Source organism: Oncorhynchus nerka, linkage group LG25, assembly GCF_034236695.1.
Source record: "Oncorhynchus nerka isolate Pitt River linkage group LG25, Oner_Uvic_2.0, whole genome shotgun sequence".
NCBI classification, from domain to species: Eukaryota; Metazoa; Chordata; class Actinopteri; order Salmoniformes; family Salmonidae; genus Oncorhynchus; species Oncorhynchus nerka.
The window spans coordinates 21,167,834-21,192,966 of NC_088420.1; the positions used below are offsets into that span (position 1 = coordinate 21,167,834).

General features: G+C 44.3%; 1 protein-coding gene across 6 annotated transcripts in view; it reads right to left on the reverse strand.

Annotated features, from left to right (window-relative positions):
- The window catches only part of LOC115109185 (unconventional myosin-IXb-like), a 120,011-nt gene that overhangs the window by 31,218 nt on the left and 63,660 nt on the right, over positions 1 to 25,133 (reverse strand). For 5 of the 6 annotated variants that reach the window (XM_065009657.1, XM_065009658.1, XM_065009661.1 and 2 more), the window contains exons 4-24: positions 22,125 to 22,187; positions 21,219 to 21,318; positions 20,727 to 20,827; positions 20,289 to 20,418; positions 19,662 to 19,751; positions 18,935 to 19,051; positions 18,525 to 18,659; positions 17,863 to 17,984; positions 17,493 to 17,634; positions 15,282 to 15,477; positions 14,872 to 14,947; positions 11,821 to 11,934; positions 10,672 to 10,711; positions 10,333 to 10,455; positions 10,138 to 10,218; positions 9,934 to 10,044; positions 9,455 to 9,580; positions 9,219 to 9,368; positions 8,767 to 8,924; positions 6,790 to 7,905; positions 6,569 to 6,638 (exon numbers count right to left, since the gene is read on the reverse strand). In XM_065009657.1, the coding sequence (XP_064865729.1) occupies positions 6,569 to 6,638; positions 6,790 to 7,905; positions 8,767 to 8,924; positions 9,219 to 9,368; positions 9,455 to 9,580; positions 9,934 to 10,044; positions 10,138 to 10,218; positions 10,333 to 10,455; positions 10,672 to 10,711; positions 11,821 to 11,934; positions 14,872 to 14,947; positions 15,282 to 15,477; positions 17,493 to 17,634; positions 17,863 to 17,984; positions 18,525 to 18,659; positions 18,935 to 19,051; positions 19,662 to 19,751; positions 20,289 to 20,418; positions 20,727 to 20,827; positions 21,219 to 21,318; positions 22,125 to 22,187 (3,361 nt within the window). The remainder of the gene's footprint in view (positions 1 to 6,568; positions 6,639 to 6,789; positions 7,906 to 8,766; positions 8,925 to 9,218; positions 9,369 to 9,454; positions 9,581 to 9,933; positions 10,045 to 10,137; positions 10,219 to 10,332; positions 10,456 to 10,671; positions 10,712 to 11,820; positions 11,935 to 14,871; positions 14,948 to 15,281; positions 15,478 to 17,492; positions 17,635 to 17,862; positions 17,985 to 18,524; positions 18,660 to 18,934; positions 19,052 to 19,661; positions 19,752 to 20,288; positions 20,419 to 20,726; positions 20,828 to 21,218; positions 21,319 to 22,124; positions 22,188 to 25,133) is intronic. The other variant, XM_065009659.1, reaches the window with a different exon arrangement.

Consider the following 25,133-nt stretch of genomic DNA (forward strand, 5'->3'; position numbering starts at 1 on the left):
TCTCCCCTGGCCCGTCTCCACCTGTCTGGTACAGATAATCCTGCCACTCAACCCTCTCTCCCAAGCCTTCAGCACACACATAGATTTTGGACTGCTCTGAATTTCATGTAGGCCAATTCATTTGTGCTTTACTCAGAAACGCTTTAAAATAAATTAATAAATAGTAGGCCTATATTTATAATCTGACTTTTATAGCCTACTGGGCTCAAAGAGCTACTCTCTCACCTTATTTTGTTGGGGCGAGTGACTCTGAGTGACTTACAATGGCTGGCTCCAAGACGTTTTACTTTGTTGTGCTTTGTGCTATTTGCTCAATGACTCCTGTTCACTTAGTTGACAATGACTTTGCTCATTTACCCGACCGTGAAGACAAAGTTTGTTCCTACACTCGTGACTCTGTCTCTCGGCCTCCCATCCTACTCTAACCCTCTCCCGCCAGCTTTGTATTCATGCTACCTGATGAAATTGCAGTACAATATGATCTTGTTGCCACCTGATGCAAATTATAAAGTCAGTACAAAAAATCAACAATGCAGAACTCTGGTCCGCCTACTATTGCTACTGCCAATTCTGACTTGTGTTCTGATTCACCGATTTCTGCTCTGGTAAAAGCCTGTTTTTTTTGCATGTTAACACTACTAGTTTATTACCTAAAATTTATCAATTGAAAGTGTATGTTCACAGTTCCAATCCAGATGTGTTGGTCATTACTGAGACATGGTTAAGAGAGTGTCCTGAACATTGATCTTAACCTTCCTGGTTATAGCCTTTTTCTGAAGACAGATCTTCCAAAGGTGGTGAGGTGGCAATCTTTACCAAGGAACACCTTCAGTTCTCTGTCTCCACCAAGTCTGTCACCAAACAATTTGATTTGCTCCCTAAATCTTTCAGATTATTACCAATCCCACAATGTAGGATTCCAAACACACAGAAAAGGCTACTCTCCTTGACGTTATCCTCACAAATAATCCTGATAGGTATCAGTCTGGTATTTTCTGTAATGACCTTATTGATCACTATTTTAAAGCCTGTATTCGTAATGGCTGCTCAGTTAAATGACCTGTCCTGATTTGTCATAGACGCTTGCTGAAAAACTTTAATGAGAAAGCCTTCCTTCATGACCTGGCCTCTGTAAAGGGGTATAGAATCAGCTTGATCCCCTCTATTGAAGATACTAGGACCTTATTTAAAAAATATATATTTTCAGTGGTATTGTTAACAAACATGAACAAAGAAAATGAGAATTAAAAACAGGTTCAGCCCCTGGTTTGACCGGGATCTGGCAGACTTACTCTATCTTTAAAAAAAAACATTTGACGAAAGGCTTGGCACACAAATACTCCGGCTGACTGGCTGTAGTTCAGGCAAATTACAAATAAATGCTTTCAGGCTATTATCCGTAAAGCAAAAGTGAATTACTTTAAGGATCAGTTCTAACTCTGTGGGTCTAACCTCAAGAAATTCTGGAAAACGGTGAAAGACCTGGAGAATAAACCCTCCTTCACAGTTGTCCATGTCCCTTAAATGCGGACAACATTGGCCGTGTTGCGTGCTTGAGCATTGCAAAATAAATGCACGCGTTACTCAATTTCACTCGCCTCTTCCATCTCCACACAGTTTTCTAGGAGAATACACCCACCTAGGTGATTGAAAGATGAACGAGGTCCACACTCCAGTTGGTTGCAGTAATGCACCTTAAAGTTGGTTGCCAACCCAACCACCATATAAAATCTAGAATTACTAGAAACTAACTAGGTTTCCCCTTTTATCTGTGGATACATTTTTGGACTAGAGAACACACAATTTTATGTGACTCAAAATGGGTCGATATTCTACAAAAGATCCAGCTAAATCAAATCTAATTTATTTATATAGCCCTTCGTACATCAGCTGATATCTCAAAGTGCTGTACAGAAACCCAGCCTAAAACCCCAAACAGCAAGCAATGCAGGTGTAGAAGCACGGTGGCTAGGAAAAACTCCCTAGAAAAGCCAAAACCTAGGAAGAAACCTAGAGAGGAACCAGGCTGTGGGGTGGCCAGTCCTCTTCTGGCTGTGCCGGGTGAAAAAGGACCATGTACATTTCAGGCAAAATAAACACCCAATATCTCAGGAAAAATAAGCTAGCAACAGCAAGCTAGCTAACTAAACGTCCATGAATGTTTCATGTGTGTTTCGACCTGTCCCCAAATTAATATATTTGGTTCAGAGTTAGTTTTGATATTTCAACCTACATGTCCTGATCACGTCTGGTGTGGCTGGACATGCGCCCGGTGGCAGGTGTAGTCTGCATGTTAAGGTTGATGTGGTTGTTACTGACAAGAGGCATATGGTTGAGCTCTTTAATCACCACTTCATTAAGTTAGGATTCCTATTTGACTAAGCCATGCGTCCTTGCCCATCCAAGACTTCCTCATCTTCCAGCCCTTCTAATGCGACTAACCCTGATGCTCTGCCGTCTTTTTCCCCTGCCCCGCTACACAGCATCTCCTTGCAGGCGGTCACCGAGTCGGAGGCGCTAAAGGAGCTCCATAAACTTGACACCAAAAAACAATCTGGGTTAGATGGTTAGATCCTTTCTTCTTTAAGGTTGCAGCCCTATCGTCGCCGAACCATGACAGGGAGTTGCTCCCAACGCCACTTCGGTACAATGCAGCATCCACTGAGAGGCTCTTGCTGCCAAGGGAATGCCTGACAGCTTGAAAAATGTTTTGGACACAACAGTGAAAATGGTTAACTTTGTTAAAGCAAGGCCACTGAACTCTCATGTATTTTCTGCATTATGCAGTGATATGGACAGCAACCATGTAAAGCTTTTACAACAAAGAAGTGCGCTGGTCATCAAGGGGCAAAGTAGACACGTTTTTTTTTTTATTGAGAGACGAGCTTAAAGTTTTCTTTACTGACCATAATTTTCACTAATCTGACCGCTTGCATGATGACGAGTTTCTCACACGACTGGCCTATCTGGGTGATGTTTTTTCTCGCCTGAATGATCTAAATCTAGGATTACAGGGACTCTCCGCAACTATATTCAATGTGTGGGACAAAATTGAGGCTAAGACATTGGAGATCTTCCCTGTCATTGTATGATTTTTTATGTGCAAATGAACGCAAGCTTACGGAGAATGTCAAATGTGATATAGCGAAGCAACAGAGCGAGTTGGGTGCGCAATTACGCAGATGCGCGTACTTTCCCAAAACGGATGACATAAAAAACAACTGGATTCGTTATCCCTTTCATGCCCTGCCTCCAGTCCATTATACCGATATCTGAACAAGAGAGTCTCATTGAAATTGCAACAAGCGATTCTGTGAATTTAAATCAGAAGCCACTGACCGATTTCTGGACTGGGCTGCGCTCAATAGTATCCAGCCTTGGCAAATCGCGCTGTTAAGACACTGATGTCCTTTGCAACCAAAAAACTAAATATAGGCACTGACTGTGTGTGGAAAATGATCTAAGGCAGACTCTCTCCAATACAACCCAACATTGCAGAGTTACGTGCATCCTTTCAGGCACACCCTTCTCATTAATCTGTGGTGAGTTATTCACATTTTTCGAGGAACAAAGATGGCTAAATAAAGAGCAAAATTATTTATTATTATTTGTGCCCTGGTACTATAAGAGCTCTTTGTCACTTCCCACATGCCAGGTCGTGAGAAACTCACACTCATTCTTATGTTTAATTAATGTATGTGTGTGTGTGTGTGGCAGGCTTACAAATGATGGCAAAAAAACAACATTTGAGAGTGTGTTGACCTTGAAGCTAGAGGAGGTACGCAGCTGGAGGTTGAATGTTTGAAGGGGTACGGGACTATAAAAGGTTTGGGAACCACTGTGTTAGACCGCTCCATTCATGTGGGTTGGTTTTGGTGTCTCTGAAGGGTCTTTGGTCTGGTTTGCTAACTCCCTCTCTCAAAGAGTGCAATGTGTAAAGTCAGAACATCTGCTGTCTCAGCCACTGCCTGTCACCAATGGAGTACCCCAAGGCTCGATCCTAGGCACCGCAATCTTCTCAATTTACATCAACAAGATAGCTCAGGCAGTAGGAAGCGCTCTCATCCATTTATATGCAGATGATAGTCTTATACCTCAGCTGGCCTCTCCCCGGATTTTGTGTTAAATGCTGTACAACATAGCTTTCTTAGTGCTCAACAAGATTTCTCTGCCCTTAACCTTGTTCTGAACACCTCCAAAACAAAGGTCATGTGGTTCGGTTTGATTACTACTTCTGAGGGTTTAGAGCAGGAGTGGGCAATTCCAGGCCTCGAGGGCCTGATTGGTATCACCGTTTTGCCCCAGCCAACACCTCACTCCAATAATCACCTAATCATGATCTTCAGTTAAGAATGCAATTGGATTAATCAGCTGTGTTTGCTAGGGATGGAGAAAAGGTGTGACACCAATCAGGCCCTCGAGGACTAGAGTTGCCCACACATGGTTTAGAGCTTGAGGTAGTCACATCATACAAGTACTTGGGAGTATGGCTAGACGGTACACTGTCCTTCTCTGAGCACATATCCAAGCTGCAGGCTAAGGTTAAATCTAGACTTGGTTTCCTCTATCGTAATCTCTCCTCTTTCACACCAGCTGCCAAACTAACCCTAATTCAGATGACCATCCTACCCATACTAGATTACGGAGACATCATTTATAGAACGGCAGATAAGGTTGCTCTCGAGCGGCTAGGTGTTCGGCCGTCAGATTTGCCACCAATGCTCCTTATAGGATACATCACTGCCCTCTACACTCCTCTGTAAACTGGCTATCTCTGTATACCCGGCACAAGACCCACTGGTTGATGCTTATTTATAAAACCCTCTTAGGCCTCACTCGCCCCTATTTTGAGATACCTACTCCAACCCTCATCCTACACATAGACTGAACAAAAATATAAAACGCAACATGTAAAGTGTTGGTCCCATGTTTCATGAGATGACATAAAAGATCCCTGAAATGTTCCATACGCACAAATAGCTTATTTCTCCCACAAATTTGTTTACATCTCTGTTAGTGAGCATTTATCCTTTGCCAAGATAATCCATCCACCTGACAGGTGTGGCATATCAACAAGCTAATTAAACAGCATGATCATTACACAGGTGCACCTTGTGCTGGGGACAATAAAAGGACTCTAAAATGTGCAGTTTTGTCACAACACAATCCCACAGATGTCTCAAGTTGAGGGAACGTGCAATTGGCATGCTGACTGCAGGAATGTCATCCTGAGCTGCTGCCAGATCCTCCAAGACCAGCCTGGACAGCCACCTGGACAGCCGATGAAACTGTGAGTTTGCACAAGTGAAGAATTACTGCACAAACAGTCAAACCATCTCAGGTGTGCTCGTCATCCTCACCAGGGTCTTGAGTTTACTGGAGTTCGGTGTTGTAACTGTCTTTAGTGGCTAAATGCTCACCTTCGATGGCCACTGTGCTCTTCACGGATGAATCCCGGTTTCAACTGTACCGGGCAGATGGCACACAGTGTGTATGGCATTGCGTGTGAGAGCAGTTTGCCGATTTCAACGTTGTCAACAGAGTGCCCCATGGTGGCGGTGGGATTATGGGAAGGGCAGGCATAAGCTACAAACAATGCAGACAATTGCATTTTATCGATGGCAATTTGACTGCACAGAGATCCCGTGATGAGATCCATTGTCGTGCTATTCATCCGCTGCCATCACCTCATGTTTCAGCAAGATAATGCACACCCCCTGGAAGCTGAAAATGTCCCAGTACTTCCATGGCCTGCATACTTACCAGACATGTCACCCATTAAGAATGTTTGTGATGCTGGATCAGGATGTACAATGGTGTGTTTCAGTTCCTGCCAATATCCAGCAACTTCGCACAGCCACTGAAGAGTGGGAGAACATACCACAGGTCCACAGCCTGATCAACTCTATGTAAAGGAGATATGTCATGCTGCACGAAGCAAATGGTGGTCACACCAGATACTGACTGGTTTTCTGATCCACGCCCCTACCAACAGATACATATCTGTATTCCCAGTCAAGTGAAACCCATAGCATTTATTTCAATTGACTGATTGCATTACATGTGCTGTAACTCATTAAAATCATTAATTGTTGCATGTTGTGTTTGTGCACGTTGTGCACACATCCCGGGGTCGCTCCTCTTTTCAGTTCGCTGCAGCTAGAGAACGGAAAGCGCTGCAAAAAACCCACTCAAACTGGACAGTTTTATCGCCATCTCTACATTCAGACTCAATCATGAACACTCTTACTGCTGCTTCGGGTGATGTATTGTTGACTCTACCTTCTTGCCCTTCGTGCTGTTGTCTGTGCCTAACAATGTTTGTACTGTGTTTGTGCTGCTACCATGTTGTTGTCATGCTGTGCTATGTGTTGCTGCTGCCATGTTGTGGTGTCTCTTGTCAATGTGTTTTACTTTGACCCCATAGAAGGCCTTTTGCCTCTTGGTAGGCCGTCATTGTAAATAAGAATTTGTTCTTATTTGACTTGCCTAGTTAAATATAAGCAAAATTAAAAAATATGAAAACATTTTAAAAGAAATGGTGGTTATAATAGTATAGCAATGTTACCTCTCTGTTGGAAGTGGCACCAGAATTGTCTGAGCCAGGGGACACCGCATCAAGAGAGTTACTACTACTCCTGGAAATAAAGAGAGACCGAGATGTAAAATTAATAATCATAACTGGGGGAATCCTCAGTCTTTTCTCATGTTGCAGAGACAATGATATCCTAAAGCAAGTATAACTCATTAATATTACTGTAGATATCACAAGGATATGGAATGTCGTACAGTGAATGTTTTTTCCTTCTGTCCTTGCTGTGGTCGTCAAGACTGCTGCCCTCTGGTTGTCGTCCATCAGTCTTCTTCCCCTTCCATTTCTCTGCCTTCTCCTTCATGGTGCCCTGTTGGCTGTAGCGAACCAGATTGCCTGGACCCAGGACCTCATTATGGCCGTTCCTGTCATCCATTGGTTCGGGGGGGTTCAGGCGTAAGGTGCTGGGGCGTACAGGTGCAGGGGTGTGGGATGTGGCTTTGGCCTCTTTCTTCCAGGCTACAAAGGTGTACTGGTCCAGTTCCTTGCTGTCTGCCCGCTCGGCCCGCTCTTTTGGCTTGACCTCGGCTCGGCTGGCTGCCTCCTGACCTTTGATCTTAGGGACAGGCTCCTCCTTGGTGGCTGCCACGGCGACCCGCTCACTCTCCCGCTGGCTGTGCTCCATGCCCCGCTGGCGCCGCTGTTCTCTCTTCTCCTGGCTCCTGGAGACCTGCGACCTGTGTGCCTCCGCAGCAGCCTGAGACCCATTGTCTTTTTCTGGTGACTGGGGGGCAGCTTCCTCCTTTGTCCCATCCTCCTCCTCCTCCTCCTCCTCCTCGGAGTGTGCTTCCTCCGGTTCCTCCACAGCCTGGCTCTCCTCCTCCAGCTGGGGCCCAGCCTCAGCCTGTGTACCGTTGCCCTCATCAGGCTGGAAGACTGTAGAAGCATCCCCCATTTCCACCTCCTCAGGAGGTGAAGTAGCTGCAGCCTCGACAGCTTCTGCCTCCTCCCTCTGCTTCTCCTTGTTCTGGACAGGCACTTTATCCTCATTTTGGCTCTCATCTAGAGTTCTTTCAGCTGTCACCTGTGCCTCTGGCTCCTCCTGTGTCTCAGGTTCCTTGTTGAAACGTTCTGCTTGCCTCAGCCTTACCTCCTCCCTCGCCCTCCATTCCACTGCCTCCCGCACGGCCATTTTCTTTCTCCTAAATGCTTCTTCCTCTGCTTCCATTTCCAGTCGGGCTGCCTCCACTTCTGCCTCTCTCGCTAGCCTGGCTGCCTCTTCCTCCGCCCTCTTCCTGGCTTCCTCTTCTTTCTTCCTGGCCTCATCGTCTTCCTCCTCCTTTTTCCTCCTCTCCTCCCGTATTGAATAGCACCTGTTAAGTTAATATGATTCAGTAGTGGTTCAACATTCATATGACAATGTTAGGCATCTCTCGGAATTTCCAAGCATTTGTATAGCATTTTCTATACAAGGCATAGCTTGTTTCCCGAGGTAAGAGATGACGTGCGATGAATATGTTGTTTTTTAAAGGCCCAACTCAGTCGCTTTTATCTCAAGTACCTTAGTGTGATTGTTTCTTTTTTTCCATTTTAATTTAAAACAAATAGGTTCTTAGCAAAGAACAATTTCTCAAGAAGAATTTTGCTAGAACTGTTGGAGTGGTCTGAGTGGAAAACTGAAAACTAGAGGTCTGTTAACTAATTTACAGCCTGGTGATGTCATCAGGCAGGCAAAAACTTCATCCCACCAAAACAAGCTGAAATTTCAGGTGGTCTTTTCAAACAGCTCTTACACTAAAAGGGCATTATTATAATTTACACAATTTCACAGTATTATTCTAACCACAGTGTGGAAATGAAAAAAAATATGAAATAACACAGGACTCCACTGGGCCTTTAAGGTTAGGAAAATGTGCAATGTATAGTGCCACTTTTTAGGATGTCAATATAAATGAATGCAATGTGGTTGTTTGTAATCTTGTCACTCTTTTAATCATATGTGTTATTTGTTTGTACCTCGGAGGAACACTTTGGAAACAAGTGTTTTGATTAAAACTTTTAAGTGCTATCCTCTGGGTCCACATTGTACATTTTGTTGCATATTATCTTTAACCCAAATAAATTCAATTCAATTCAACTAAGTCAGTGTTTACCGGTAACTCAAGGCATTTCACACTTTATAAATACTACACTAAAAGCAATGCATGTATTTCAGTGGTGTGGCCTTGCTGTACCTCCTCCGTGCGGAGTGTCCTCTGGCCAGAGCCTGGATCTTCAAAATGCTGGTATGCCTGCGAAGGTACTCTGACCTCTGTCTGGAGCCCTTCCACACAGCCTGGATCAGCGTGGCTGCCTGACACTGCTGTTCCTTACGGCGTCTACGCCACGCATGCTGTGAGGGATGAACACGGGCAAGAACAAATTATTACCCTGACATATATTACCAAACAGAACTAATTTATTCCCCTTCTGCAGGAATATAAGTCGCTCTGGATAAGAGCGTCTGCTAAATGACTTAAATGTAAATGTAAATATGATTGTCTCATAAAGGAAGGATATTGGTCAATTTCTATGTATTTCTTTGTAAGAAATAGATATTGAAAATACTATTTCTAGGCATTTTGTATGAGGAAAAGTCGCATCTTTGAGCTGACATCTGTACAGGACGGGTTATCACACAGCTTACCTGGATCAAGATGGCCGCCTGTCTCATCTCCAGGAAGTACCTCCTCTCCAGGCGGGCCCTGAACCAGTACTGCAGGAAGATTATCTTACGCATCACGTCCTTGTGCAGTGTGTCCTGCAGCTGCTGACGCTCCAGCTCCTTCAGGTAAACCTGAGGATCGCAATTTAATTCAAGATAATTAAAAGACAATTAAAATGTATTTCTGTGAGGAAATTGTGGAGGTGAGCTTGTCTTACCTTGGTTTTTCCTATCTGGTAAGTGGTGTGGTCGAGCGCCATCCTCTGGAACAGGGCCGAGATGTCCTCTGGCTTGGAGGCGGTAGCATTCTTGGGCAGCAACACTCGGAATTGCTCAATGAATTCCTACAGGGACACAGTTATAATAGCTATTTTGTTTTGACAGACATTGCTCAATAAAAATGTTCCTTCTAACATGCAAGAATTAAAGAATATATTTCACGGAGGACCGAGTGTCTGCGGGTTTTCGCTCCTCCCTTGTAATTAGTAAGGAACTCCCCCTCACCTTGTTGTCTAGGGCTTAATTGAAAGGAAAAATCTAAAACCTGCAGACACTCGGCCCTCCGTGGAATGAGTTTGACAACCCTGATATAAAGCAATTATTTTCATTGGTAAACAATGAATGTCAAGTTTCAACAACAGTTATTGTTTCAGACATTTCTTCTGGCTGTCTGAGTTATTAAAGAGGTGCAGTGTACCTGGAATGTGTACTTGGCTCCATACCCAGACCTTCGGATGCGAACCGTTTCTAGCATGCCGGTGTAGTGCAGCTGCTGCAGCACCAGGGTCTCGTTCAGACACATCTCCTTCTGCACACACACAGATACACAGCACATCATTAGAGGGACTCATCATAATCATTATCATCTTGGTTGTACATAATAGAAAAAAAGGGCCGTTACCTTCTCAGAGTTGGAGCGAATACAGCGGATGAAGAAGGGTTCTGCTCTGCCCAAAGTCTCCAGCAGTTTAGTCAGAGAGGTCTGTCAATGTAAAAAGGATTTAATTTCAATGAGACTAACTTCAATAAAGTCCTGCATCTGCATCGTATGTTAGTGGCTGTCTGGCTGCTGTATTTGATGGAGAGATCAGCTGACCTGGAACTGAGCACTAATGCTGGGAGTCTTCTTCTTCTTGTTGAGGTGCAGCAGAGACTTGGCGGTGCGGTCGTGGAGGGTTCGACCCACAATGAACTTCAGGGAGCGAGAGTCCAACAGGCTCTAAGGAACAGCATCAACATCACAGAGTTCTAAATGTCTGCAGACACCACCTCAGTGTAGCTGATACTCTCAAATGATTCAAATGTTATATTTTGAAACATTTATATTAGATAATTTAGTGATCAAGATCTGAGATAATGAAGAAATACAAATCATTTCAGGTGGTCGGAGGTATGTACGTACGTAGCTGGCGTATGTATGATACTGTAAGTTTACCTTAGGTATGATCTGTTTCTGCTTGGCATTCTTGTTTTTCCTGTGGGAGAGGGAGAGGTTAGTGAGACGGGCTCAGCACAGCGATGTCGCTGAGGAGGTCTAGTGGTGAGCGCGTTGGGTGTGAGCCGTGTTGTTAGTATGGCGAGTCATTCTCAGTCAATGAGGTGTGAGGGCTTGCACCTGGAGTATGGGTGGGATGACGGATGACCAGACACACGGATGGGACACACAGATACAATTACCCAGCCAAATAATCAGACAGCCTGGATGAGACCCATAGGATACCTGTTCCTCCAGCTATCTTGTTTTCATCATATCAGCCTTGGATTTATAGTGGAACTGTTGCCATGTGGCAACTAAATGATTTCAGCCTTGGGTTTATTACAGTGTGTAATTTGTGCGGTCAACACTGCACACACATTTTTCGAGGGAGACTCAACCGAATGCTTTAGTTTTGTTTCTTCACTGTGTTAAATACTTGTATATGTTATACCCAACAGCCATAGTTCTATATAAGTTAAAACAAGCTATGATTTCCAACAACTTTTGGGTTCTTTCAGACTTCACATTCTTAAACAGTTTAATCTAGAAGCCAATGCATTCATGTGAGTAATGTTTGTTCATGCAGCAGCTGTGCTATTGAGGCCATCATTGCATCCTCAGCTTTCCTCAAGTCCTCTGTATCTCCATTATAGCCCATATGGGCAACAGCCTCGCTGCATTACAATATCAGCCTCATGCTAATTAAAATCAAATTGGAAGCCAGTCTCTATGGGCTTTGCAGTCCACTATCACGAGCAGACTAGTGTTGTTTGCAGCCTTCTGCAAATAACTAGGATTCATGTTTTTCCATGAGGTTTGGTCTCAAAACAGCCAATTACCCAGCCTGTGTCTTAAACTGTCTGTCACGTGTTGAGCGTGAGAGATTAGGAATTATGTCTTCTAGCCGAATACATAATTCTGTTTCCAGTATTGGACTAGGATTGATTTTTTCTTAGTCAAATCAGGTGTGCTAGTACTGGCCTGGAACAAAGATTTGCAACTAAGGGGATGCCTCAGCCCCCAGGAGGACTGAGGTTGAGCACTGTTAAAGCTGGGTTAGACCACGGTAGGCCAAGCTGGGCTGAGCTGAAGGGGCTACAGACTCACTGAAGGAGGTGTCGAGGGAACCGGAGCCGACCCCAGGACTGCAGCAGTTTGCGAGGGTCCTCACCGTCCAGCTGCAAGTCCTTAATGGAGCTGATTATCTGGGCATGCATGTCCCTGAATAAACCCAGCAAGGGCCACAGTGGGTGAGGAGGATGGAGGGTAAGAGACAGTGGGAGGAGACGGGAAGGGGTGTTGGGCATGGGGCATAAGGGGAGGACAGGGGGGGTAGAAACACCGCTGTCAGGAAACTTCAAAAGACAGAAAACACCCCACCACCAAAGAGCATGCTTCCCAAGAGAAACACACCAACAAACCAGTTAGAGATCTGAAGTTGAGATCATGTAAAACTGGTGTTTAATGCTGCTTCAGTTCAGACCATCCAGCCATGGCTAAAGCAGAGTGTAGAAAGACAGAGGCTGTGTTCTCTCACACCATACTCCTGTAAGTAAGTACTGTGAGCATGCATTCCTGAATCAAAGCTTCACTGGTTGATGTATTTTATCCATGCTGGTGTTACACTGCTGCGGATTAGAATTGGTCATTGGACTGGTGTTATACTGGTGGTGAATAGGGGAGACGGTTGTTGTTAAAAGGGCATATTGGCCATATATCACAAACCCCTGAGTTGCTGTATTGACATTATAAACATGTTACCAACGTAATTATAGCAATAAAAATACATGTTTTGTCAAATCTGTGGTATACAGTCTGATATACCACAGCTGACAGCCAATCAGCATTCAGGGCTCGAACAATGCAGTTTATAATACTCTACTTACATCTGATCATTAAACCAAAAGGAGGTCAGGCAGGAAGGGCTGGGCCGTAAGTAAAAGGTACCATAGACAAACTAGCCCAGTCCAAGAACAGCCCATAAAAGCCCTGACCTCTTCATTATTTTCAGGTCTGAAGGAACCAGATAGGTGGAAGCATAATGGAGGAGCCTCCCCTAAGCTTATCGAAAGCCTAGGTGGAGCTATCCCCATATTGGTTACACCTATCAGATCTATAAAAACACATAAGGGGTAGGGCCTAACGATGGTAGGGCCTAACGATGGTGCTAGGGGTGGCGTTTTGCTTACTGCTCAGTTCCTCTCTGAGAATGCTCATATTAAAAACAGGGGATTTTGGTCTATTTAGACACTACAATTATGTTATCCTCAAACTTTCTCCAAAGGAAATAGTTTATTACATATCCTCTCTCATCACAACTACTCCAGGACATGAGATGTATAGTACTTTCCCTGACCTGATTCATGTACCAAATTTTACTACAACTATGTATTAGTGTGCACATGTTCTTAATGCTGTACTATCATATATTAGTGTGCACAGCCTTGCCAGTTTCTTCCCAGTAGTGAGTAAATGATCAGAGCATGGCAGCACTAACACCTTTCTGTGTTCTACACTAACCATAATAAACCTGGATGAAAAGGCAGATTACCATGGCTGAGAGAGGGAGAGAAACGGAGAGCGAGAAAGGGGGGGGAAATAGAGGATAGAAAGAGAAAGGAGGAAGAGAATAAGAACAAGATGCAGCCTGTCGATGATTAGGAAGGACAATGTTTGCAGTGTTTGAGATGTTTCTATTAAGTTTATTTCTGTAGTCTGGCTGCTTTTCTTTCCTGACTAAAGAAATATATGCCTGCTGCAAACCGTCATGAAGTAACCCCCCACCCCCACATGCACATTTTGTTTTTTGCCCTAACATTTCACAGCTGGCTCAAATAACCAACCCATCATCGAGCTTTGATTATTTGAATCAGCTGTGTAGTGCTATGGCAAAAAACAGCTTGTGAAGATGTCTTTGGTGGCCTCTAGGGGGCGCTTGTCAGAGTGATCAAAGATTATTTTTTTTTTACCTTTATTTAACTAGGCAAGTCAGTTAAGAAGAAATTCTTATTTTCAATGACGGCCTAGGAACAGTGGGTTAACTGCCTGTTCAGGGGCAGAACGACAGATTTGTACCTTGTCATCTCGGGGATTTGAACTTGCAACCTTTCGGTTACTGGTCCAATGCTTTAACCACTAAACAACCCTGCCACTAGGCTACCTATGCTGTCTGGAGGGGAGAGAACAGCACTCGGGGGGGTCACCCAGGGTCAGGGGAAACAACACAGAGGGCAGGATGAGATGAAGGAGGATTCTTTCCACCGTAGAGATACATATAATTCTATTTCTATGGATTTGACTAAGCTGACGTCATACAAGAGACCAGGAAGCACATAAGCCAACTGTTTCAATAGTTTCATCCAGTTCCAATTACTAGAGGCTTAGGGGGAGTTCCATTTGTCTCCCAGAACAGATACCTTTCCTGAAGAATCTTGTGATTTTTAAGATATTACCGTCTGAGTCTTCTTCATGTCATCCTAGGTGCAGGGACACTGGATAAATCCACTGTACGGATGCTCACCCTGTCATTTGTCATCTTTGAGACAAACGGATTTCTTAAAAGACCTATACAAATACAATTTGATTGATTGACTGATTATCCAATCCTCAACTTGTTCTCCACGAGGAACCTCAACCAGGCAAAGTGATTTAAATTATTCTGGTTAATCCCAAATACAATCTTCCATATTTATGGTATAGATTAATTAGATGACTTGGCCTTGGATCAAGTTAGTAGGGTTGTGCTTTTAAAGTGGATTTCTGATGGAAGAATAGTCCTTGGGGTTTAGCTCCACACTGGTAGATTGTAACCACTGAATTCCTGCCTATCTGCAGTGTACCTCAGGGGACAGAGACCCATCTGTCAATCACATGACATCACACCCAATACAACAGTGGAGGAGAGGAAGAAGGCTCGATACCCAGCCCTCCCATAATATGTCTCAAGATCCAAACTAACATACTATCTAGTATGCATGGCTTGGGCCAGGAGTTATTCCTGCATGCTTGACCTGACCAGGAAAATGAAACAGGCGGGCCATAGGGCCAATGCATCACTTCTTAAGTGGGTTAGAAGTGTGGATATTGGGACAAATGCAGTTTACCTTCTTCCCTGTGTGCCCCTCAGTCAGAGAGCTATGTGGTGGATCTGGGTCTTACCTGTACATTCTCTCTACAGGCGTGTTGGACCTCTGCAGCTCCCCCAAAGGAGTCCTGGAAGTAGGGCGCTGCACACCTGTTGAACAAACACAGACAAGCACCCGCACACAGACAGGAACACAGACAAACATAACATTAGATGCCTAAAGGCTCTATGAGGACAGAAGACTGGTCCCCATGACTACTGCTTGTCAAATGAATAAAAATAATCCAGTTGAGTTCTTTCAGAGGCCAACTCCCTGTTTAGTATTTAATTTATTTAATTTAACGAGACACTTTTCTCATCTAGTCAACACACAAATAGACTGGCAGATTGAGGCTTAAGGGGAATAAAATGGAAATTCAAGGATATATATATATATATTAGTCATCTTCCCACTTTTCTACAGTGCAAGGTGTATATATTCTACCTGCGTTCTTGGCAGCCCAGCGGCGTCCAGCCTCGTTGAAGGAAGCCATGCCTCTGATGGTGGCTCGCAGGATGCCCCAGCGGAACATGGCCACCGGGTCCATCCCAATCAGCTGACGCACATAGGCCCGGTCACTGCTCCGCAGCAGAGCCACGATGTCTGGACGCATGTGGTCCGTGTTCTTCTCCCGGAAGTCCTGCCAAGAAGAGTCATAGGAGTGGGTTCGCATGCCGAGGTCGTTTTAGACTCGCCAAGAAAGACACCGTTTGTCATCAGTTTGTCATCAGTCTGACCACTCGGAGGCTCCTGAGTGGTGCAGCGGTCTAGGGCACTGCATTTCAGTGCAGAGGTGTACCTACAGTCCCTGGTTCAAATCCAGGCTGTATCACATCCGGCCGCAATTGGCCCAGCGTCATCCGGGTTGGGCCGGGGTAAGCCGTCATTGTAAATAAGACTTTGTTCTTAACTGCCTTGCCTCGTTAAGTGAAGGTTAAATCAAATAAAAATGAATAGTGGAAGCTTTGTCATGAATGAGTAAGAACGTTCTGAACAACAATAATAATGCTGTCAATAACAATGAAGAGCTACACAAATACAAGAAACCTCCCTCAACCCCCTAGACATTACAGTTGAAGTCGGAAGTTTACATACACTCATTATGTCATTAAAACTAGTTTTTCAACCACTCCACAATTTTCTTGTTAACAAACTATAGTTTTGGCAAGTCGGTTAGGACATCTACTTTGTGCATGACACAAGTAATTTCTCCAACAATTGTTAAGACTTTGTTCAGAAGTTATATACACTAAGTTGACTGTGCCTTTATACAGCTTGGAAAATTACAGAAATTATGTCATGGCTTTAGAAGCTTCTGATAGACTAATTGACATAATTTGAGTCAATTGGAGGTGTGCCGGTGGATGTATATCAAGGTCTACCTTCAAACTCGGTGCCTCTTTGCTTGACATGAGAAAATCAAAAGAAATCAGCCAAGACCTCAGAAAAAAAATGGTTCATCCTTGGGAGCAATTTTCAAACGCCTGAAGGTACCACGTTCATCTGTACAAACAATAGTACGCAGGTATAAACACCATGGGACCACACAGCCGTCATACCGCTCGGGAAGGAGACGTGTTCTGTCTCCTAGAGATGAACGTACTTTGGTGCGAAAAGTGCAAATCAATCCCGGAACAGCAGCAAAGGACCTTGTGAAGATGCTGGAGGAAACAGGTACAAAAGTATTTTTGTCCAATATCGACATCACCTGAAAAGGCCGCTCAGCAAGGATGAAGCCACTGCTCCAAAACCGCCATAAAAAGCCAGACTATGGTTTGCAACTGCACATGGGGACAAAGATTGTACTTTTTGGAGAAATGTCCTCTGGTCTGATGAAGCAAAAATAGAACTGTTTGGCCATAATGACCATAATGGCCGAAGAACACCATCACAATTTTGAAGCATGGGGGTGGCTGCATCATGTTGTGGGGGTGCTTTGCTGCAGGAGGGACTGGTTCACTTCACAAAATAGATGGCATCATGAGGGAGGACAATTATGTGGATATATTGAAGCAACATCTCAAGACATCAGTCAGGAAGTTAAAGCTTGGTCATAAATGGGTCTTCCAAATGGACAATGACCCCAAGCATACTTCCAAAGTTGTGGCAAAATGGCTTAAGGACAACAAAGTCAAGGTATTGAAGGGGCCATCAGAAAGCCCTGACCTCAATCCTATAGAAGATCTGTGGGCAGAACTGAAAAAGCGTGTGCGAGCAAAGAGGCCTACAAACCTGACTCCGTTACACCAGCTCTGTCAGGAGCAATGGGCTAAAACTCACCCAACTTATTGTGAGAAGCTTGTAGAAGGATACCTGTAACGTTTGACCCAAGATAAACAATTTAAAGGCAATGCTACCAAATACTAATGGAGTGTATGCAAACATCTGACCCACTCGGGAATGTGATGAAAGAAATACAAGCTGAAATAAATAATTATTTCTACTATTATTCTGACATTTCACATTCTTAAAATAAAGTGGTGATCCTAACTGACCTAAGACAGGGAATTTTTACCAGGATTGAATGTCAGGAATTGTGAAAAACTGAGTTTAAATGTATTTGGCTAAGGTGTAAACTTTCCGACTTCAACTGTACATGATAGTAAACAGGGAGCCTGTGACTGTGTTTGGGGGTGGATGTTCATTCATCCCTACCTTGATCTGGTACTTGACCTTCCCAGCGAAGTGTCGGATGACGAAGGCAGGCTCCATGACAGGCGTGGGCACAAAGTACTTCTTCCCCTGGTGCTGCTGCTTGAACTTGGCCAGCAGGGTCTCGTCAGTGGCACGGGGGAAACTGGAGAGCGAGAGGAGGAGAGCGAAAGTGAGTGAAGGGGGAAAGAGAATAAAGTGATAGATTCACCACTTTTCTTTCATCAAACATGTAAATATACTGTCAATCATAGCAAAGTAATGAACACTATCTTTAAGTTGCAGTAATTAAAAAACAAAACAACATATGGAATGTAAGTGCACCATCTCTTTAATGGAATATATATATTTTTGAAAGACTTGAAGTCCTTACTTGCTCTCCTCGTCCAGTAGGTACAGGAGTCCAGTGGGCTTCTTGCTGATGAGGTGGATGCAGCCCACGTTGTCTGTGTAGTCTATGTTGTGCCAGGTGATGCCCTCCGCCTGGTACTCCTCCTGTAATGGACAAACAGGCTTACAGTTAGGGAAGACATAGGATCCATCAGGGCTGTTATACTGTCCTTATGGAGAGCCACCATAGAAATACAATGACATAGAATCTACACTACATGACCAAGAGTATGTGGACAGCTGCTCGTCAAACATCTCATTCCAAAATCATGAGAATTAATATGGAGTTGGTCCCCCTTTGCTGCTATAACAGCCTATCCTCTTCTGGGAAAGCTTTCACTAGATGTTGGAACATTGCTGCAGGGACTTGCTTCCATTCAGCCACAAGAGCATTAGTGAGGTCAGGCACTGATGTTGGGCAATTAGTCCCGGCACTCTGTCTGCGTTCCAATTCAACCTAAATCAACCTAAAGGTGTTTGACGGGGTTGAGGTCAGGGCCCTGTGCAGGCCAGTCAAGTTTTCTACACCGATCTCAACAAAAGGGTGTTGCTGAAATAGCCAAATCAATGCATTTGAAGGGGTGTCCACATATACTTATATACACAAAAATATTTATATATGAGAGGCAGCCAGGGCGAACTCACCTGCTCTAGTTTGAAGATATGCTGGTTGAAGTAATACTGAAGCTGCTCGTTGGCATAGTTGATGCAAAACTGCTCAAAACTGTTGGTCTCAAAGTCCTCAAAGCCAAATATATCTAGGACCCCTATAGACAAACACTGGCACAGACCAAATCATACAGTAGGTCAGTCAGAAATGTAGATAAGTTGTTAATGGCTTCACAATGTCACTTGTATCATACTAGAGCTTTGGCAAGGTCTTTAAAAAAAAAAGTTTAATAAATGAATTGCTTAATAAGATTTTTTTTTACTTCAAGTTATTTGTGGGGCACTAGGAATTGCCGACATGTCTGTCCCGGACTAAACATTGGAGAGGGGAAACTCTCAGCTGCATTCCTATGTGCATGCATGTGTGTGTGTTATCGCTCTCTTACCGGGACAGATTCCTCCATGTCTTTCTTGTTGAGCAGTGCGTGATTGATGCGCAGGACAATCCAGTCAAACAGGGCGCTGTACAGAGACTTGGCCATGGAGTCTCTCGCTGTGATGGCCTGAGAGACAGACAAAGAGACAGAGAGCAAGAGAGATTAGGAGCGAATGGGAAGACAGGAAGAAGAGAGAGAAGACAGACAGACCGACAAGACCGCCGGAGAAGACCGACCGCCGGAGAAGACCGACGGACCGACCGCCGGAGAAGACCGACGGACCGACCGCCGGAGAAGACCGACGGACCGACCGCCGGAGAAGACCGACGGACCGACCGCCGGAGAAGACAGACCGACCGACCGCCGGAGAAGACCGACCGACCGACCGCCGGAGAAGACCGACGGACCGACCGCCGGACCGACCGCTGGAGAAGACCGCCGGACCGACCGACGGAGAAGACAGACCGACGGAGAAGACAGACCGACGGAGAAGACAGACCGACGGAGAAGACAGACCGACGGAGAAGACAGACCGACGGAGAAGACAGACCGACGGAGAAGACAGACCGACGGAGAAGACAGACCGACGGAGAAGACAGACCGACCGACGGAGAACACCGACGGAGAAGACCGACACAGGGAAATAGAAAAGACCAATACGTAACACACAACTAGCCGGGGGAATAAACCCATCAAGATAATGATAGGCCTTAAAGACCGGTGGTTGGTTGCCTACCTCACTGTGGCTGTAGGGCAGAATCAGCTTGTCATTGACTGTCACCGTTTTCCTCTTTGTCAGCGCCTCCACCAGCAACTCCTCTTTCACCTGGGAGGTCACACACAATTCTCAAGACTTGCAACATTATCGGGGACGGACAAAATAAACATGGATTTAGTGGAGAGTAGGCTTCCTGTATAATCATTAGGGTAGAACCATCTTCACTGGACAATAATAGAATATATTCACTGTTTGGGATGTTAGTCATGATGAAACCTATACCTAGCCACATGTTTAGGTTACTACAATGCTTTCAACCTCCAATAACCTAATTAGATCACTAATACTCCTAGGCCTGTTTTTCTCAAAGTGTTTCAGAGTAGGAGTGCTGATCTAGGATGACTTTTTCCTTTTAGATCATAATGAATAACACAGGGGGACCGGATCGTAGATCAGCATTCCTACCCTGACTGAGATGCTTTGTGAATGCAGGCCCTGATTCAGCTCATCATAAAGACCTTCATTAGCTTAATCAGAAGTGTTAGTACATGGTCGGGACAAAAGGAATTGGTCCCTCCAGGACCCAGAGTAAAGACTAATGGTTGATTGAGGTGTAGACTACAACAGCAGACCAGACATTATTACCTTGAGCAGGTCTGAGAGGGTAGCCAGGACCTCCGGGGGTCCCACGTCCAGCCCCTCGTCTCGGCCTGTAGATTTCCTCCTGTACGTCACGTTGCCCAGGTACAAGATGGCCGACAGCACAGAGAAGATCCTACAGCGGACAGACAAGGGATACAATCATCATACCATAGAATCAAATTGAATAGAACAGACATTATTTTCCATTGTTTCATATCACTGCCAACTACTGTGACTACTGCCCCAGAGGAAAGGGTTTAATGGCAGTGCTTGCAGAGGATCCAAGTAATACAAACTGACTACAGTATGCAAATATATGTATGACCTAATGTATTTGACAAACGTATAGGCAGCCATTTAAGGGATCGAATGGTGTGTAAGGGATAGACGTTAACTCAATGGTGTAGATTCACGGCCCATGACCAGCGCATGTCCACTCACTGTTTCTTAGTAGCAGACAGGAATCCAACCATCTCCATGGCCTGCTGAAGCCTCTCAAAGTCATGGCACAGGTCTTCCTCATCTTCTATCTTAAAATATTGCTGCAGATAGATAGGTAGATATGTGCACTGCATGTTAATGAACCTATGGGCAGAGAACAGAGCATATGCAGGCCATTCACTGCATGACAATGACTCTGCATACCAGGTTTACTAGCACTGAATCCGACGGGGAATGTTACCTTGAGCCAGTTCAAATACAGAGATTATTAAAAGACACACACAACCCATGAATAGAATGAGAGTAGGGTACAAGGGAATGTACACTAAATGAATGTAGCCAAGGGCATCTGCTAAAAGAAGATAATGAAGCTAATGTACACAAGCAAACACAGCAGAATATCTGTCAAGGGCACCTAAGGGACTAGCTAATGGGGATGTGGTTCTTTCGTGTAGGGGGAATGTACAGTAAGTGTGTGTGTGTGTACAGTACCTGCTTGAGGTAGAGGTAATCTTCAGGCTGCAGCAGTTTGAACTCCTTGCGCTCCTCCTCTGACGCTCCAACCAGCAGATAGTAAAACACATGATAGTTCCTAAAGGGACACAGAACAATGTAACGGTGTGTTTGGTTAGTGGATACAGTGTGATTTTTGCATTTGTTATTTGTTTGCTTTTGTTATAAGCTTATGTATTTTTAGCTGGCAAGAATAAATCATACATTCGTTTAAAAGGCGATTTTTGGTTTTAAATGTTGGAATACAGACCATCAGAAGTCAACACTGTGGCAGTATTAGTTAACCTGACCCAACATTGACTGTGTATATAACGTGCCAGTTTAGTAATGAGCATGAATGCTGCTGTCAGTTTTTCCAGTCTTGTTATCAGACGGCCGGCCAGCTTGCATTGTTGCAAAACCACACAGGCGTGAGTTTTCATGTTTACTTCTGAGAATCTCACTGACATCACAGGGAGACATAATGAAAACAGAAGCTAATTTCAACAGACAAGTTGGTATACGAGTAACAACAGGACTAATCCATTATCATATAATAATAGAACACATACCTAGTGAGTAATAACATGAAGAATAGGGTTAATGATATGTACAGGCTATGACAACCCCACCCAGGGCATTTGAAGTAGAAGCAGTAGGACTACAGTGCTTATAAATAAATGATCAATTAAATATGTATTCATCAAAAAAATAAGTATCATCTCCCATATTGATCACAACTCTTTGGCACATATTCAGGCTAGGTAAAAAGTTAGTTCTGAGAGTCACTCTTGGAAATGGTTTCTTTCTGAATATCAGAAGGCACCAGGGGGAAGCTCTCTGTTTCTACAGAGGGCCTCTACAGGTCATTGAGGGTGAAAGGTAACCCCTGCCGTTGCCCTTTACCTCTCATTATTCTCTCTGGAGACCAGACGAGACTTCTCCAGGAGATACTTCTCCACGATGGCTCTAAGTAAGAAAGAGAGAAAGAGAAAGAGAGAGAGAGAGAGTGAGAGAGAGAGAAACGAGAGAGAACATAAATCAAGTGACACTGAAGTTAGTTTGGTCCTTTCACTTGGCTGTGAAGTGTGTCTGGTGAGGGTCTTGTGTGTGTGTGTGTGTGTGTGAAGGTAGTGACTGAGGAGGAGGGGAATAATGAGCAGATGGTCGGTGGAACATTAAACAGTTGAACTAAGAGTCTAGATATGGACGGCCTCAGTCTGATGTACACAGTGACATGGTAGTGTTAATGTGCAACAACAGCCACTACGATCAACAGTTTAAACAGAGACAATTGCATTTTTACGTAGGCATGTCTGACAAAAACAACATTTAAGCTAATCTTTCATTTTGTTGAAACTAAGAATAGAGGGCCGATGGCTGTTGTGTGTATTTTAACACCGGAAGCTCAGGCAGGGCGGGAGCCCAGTGGCCTTTGCTGAGCATGGAAACTTCACTAGCTGACCCTTTGCATCTCTATAGAGAGCTGATCTAATAGAAAAATAAGCAGAGCCAGGCGGGGAATACTGGAGTCCATCCACAAGTCACACCCAGAGACACACACACAGAGACACATTTACAACAACACACATTTGACATTTTAGTCATTTAGCAGATGCCCTGATCCAGAGTGACTTAAAGGAGAAATTAGGGTTAAGTGCCTTGCTCAAGGTCACAGACAGATTTTTCACCTAGTTGGCTCGGGATTCGAACCAGTGACCTTTCGTTTACTGGCCCAATGCACCTGCCACCCCAGGATAGCTGCCACACGAAGAGAGAGACCGATACACAAATAGGAGGAGGATGTAACTTTGTCGCTAGTCAAGTCTTAAAGGATCCATGCTACAGGTATTCCCATGCTATTCTGTTACATTGAGAAAGCCCATCTCCCATCCCAGTGAGACCCTGTAACCAGCCAGGCAGAGTGTAATGTAGTGAATGAAAACACCCTGCCAGTGCAGTGCTGAGCACGTCCCAGAGCCTCCCTTGGTAATCTCCTCTATAGAGCGGCCTTGGCTGCTCCACTCTTGGCTGCTCCACAGCAAGCCTTTGTACAGCAGAATGTCAGCACTGTCCTGCTGTAATCAATGGCTTCTGACTGACACTCTGCTACAAGCATAACAAGCTCAACCATCACTAGTACAGCTCAACCACTGAAGTCTCAACAGCAACTTAACAGTTCTTATTCAATTACTTTCTCCCCTCTCAAGCTAAGCAATTCAATATAAAACGATGAGTCCCTGTTTTAAGATCTTCTAATCAGGTTGGGAATAACGGTCCCTGTCTGTATAGTAGAGTAAGCTCATGTCGAACAGAGGCCAAAGTGTCACTCATAGGGTTGCAAAGGGTCGGAAACTTTCCGGGAAATTTCCCAAATGTTCCCTTTTTTATTTTTAACCTTTATTTAACAAGGCAAGTCAGTTAAGAACAAATTCTTATTTTCAATGACGGCCTAGGAACAGTGGGTTAACTGCCTGTTCAGGGGCAGAACGACAGATTTGTACCTTGTCAGCTCGGGGGTTTGAACTTGCAACCTTCCGGCTACTAGTCCAACGCTCTAACCACTAGGCTACCCTGCTCTAGAAGCTCTAGAATTTAAGGAATTCTGCTTAAATTCATCAAAAAGGTTAGTTAGCTTATAACAGTGAACCTTTTTTGTGGGATACATGTAAGGCAATTCTATGTATTGTGGCATATATTGGGTAAACTATCCCATAGTCAATGGAATTGCAACCCTCTGCATGCACAGTGCACTCTTCCATCACATGTACAGCTGATTCTCAAGATCTTGCACACTAATGAGATGCTATTGAGCTCACACTACTACACTGTCTGAGCCAAGGACTACATGTTTGCTGGTAAGTTTTGATTACAATACTGGGTGGGGTGAATATATTTTTTCTGCTAGTTAGTTTTTGCTACCATGTGGGTTTTTAGCTTGCCTGGGCCTGCTAACTGAGTGTTAATTCACCTGTTTCCATACATGTTTCATTTTAAAACATTTATCTAACAAAGGAGTTGTTTAATCTAACTACTTAACTATTTATCTGTACATGGAATTGTACTTGTTTGTATTTTTTCTTATCTTTACAGGAAAATGCCACAGGCACTATCTGATGTGTGGAGACATTTCACTGCAGCTAATGTAGAAGGAAAAGCTGTGTACATTTGCAAATACTGTCCCAAATCATATGTGAAGAATGCAACAAAGATGCAGAATCATCTGGCCAAGTGCATAAAGTTCCCTCAGAGCTTACAACAAGCAACCTGACAAAAGTCCCCCTCATCATTTTCACCTCGAATAGAGGTAATCGGACACCTTATCGATAGCAACAGCTCATGGTCCTCCTGGAATCAGAAGCTTTTTTGACTCAATGGAGGAACGTAGTCAGAGAAATGCTGATGAATGTCTTGCTCGAGCTGTGTATGCAACTGGTTCACCTCTGATGCTCACAGGCAATGTGTATTGGAAGAGATGTCTGAATGTTCTTCGCCCAGCATACACCCCTCCAACCAGAAGTGCGTTATCTACTAATTTGCTGGATGCAGAGTTCAAGTGAAGGTCAAGCAAATCATAGAGAAAGCAAACTGTATTGCAATCATCTCTGATGGGTGGTCAAATGTTTGTGGGCAAGGAATAATTAACTACATCATCTCCACCCCTCAACCAGCATTCTACAATAGCACAGACACAAGGGACAACAGACACACCGGTTTCTTCATTGCGGATGAGCTAAAGGCAGTCATCAATGACCTTGGACCACAGAAGGTATTTGCACTGGTGACAGACAATGCTGTGAACATGAAGGCTGTTTGCTCTAAAGTGGAGGGGTCCTACCCTCACATCACACCCATTGGCTGTGCTGCTCATGCATTGAATCTGCTCCTCAAAGACATCATGGCACTGAAAACAAT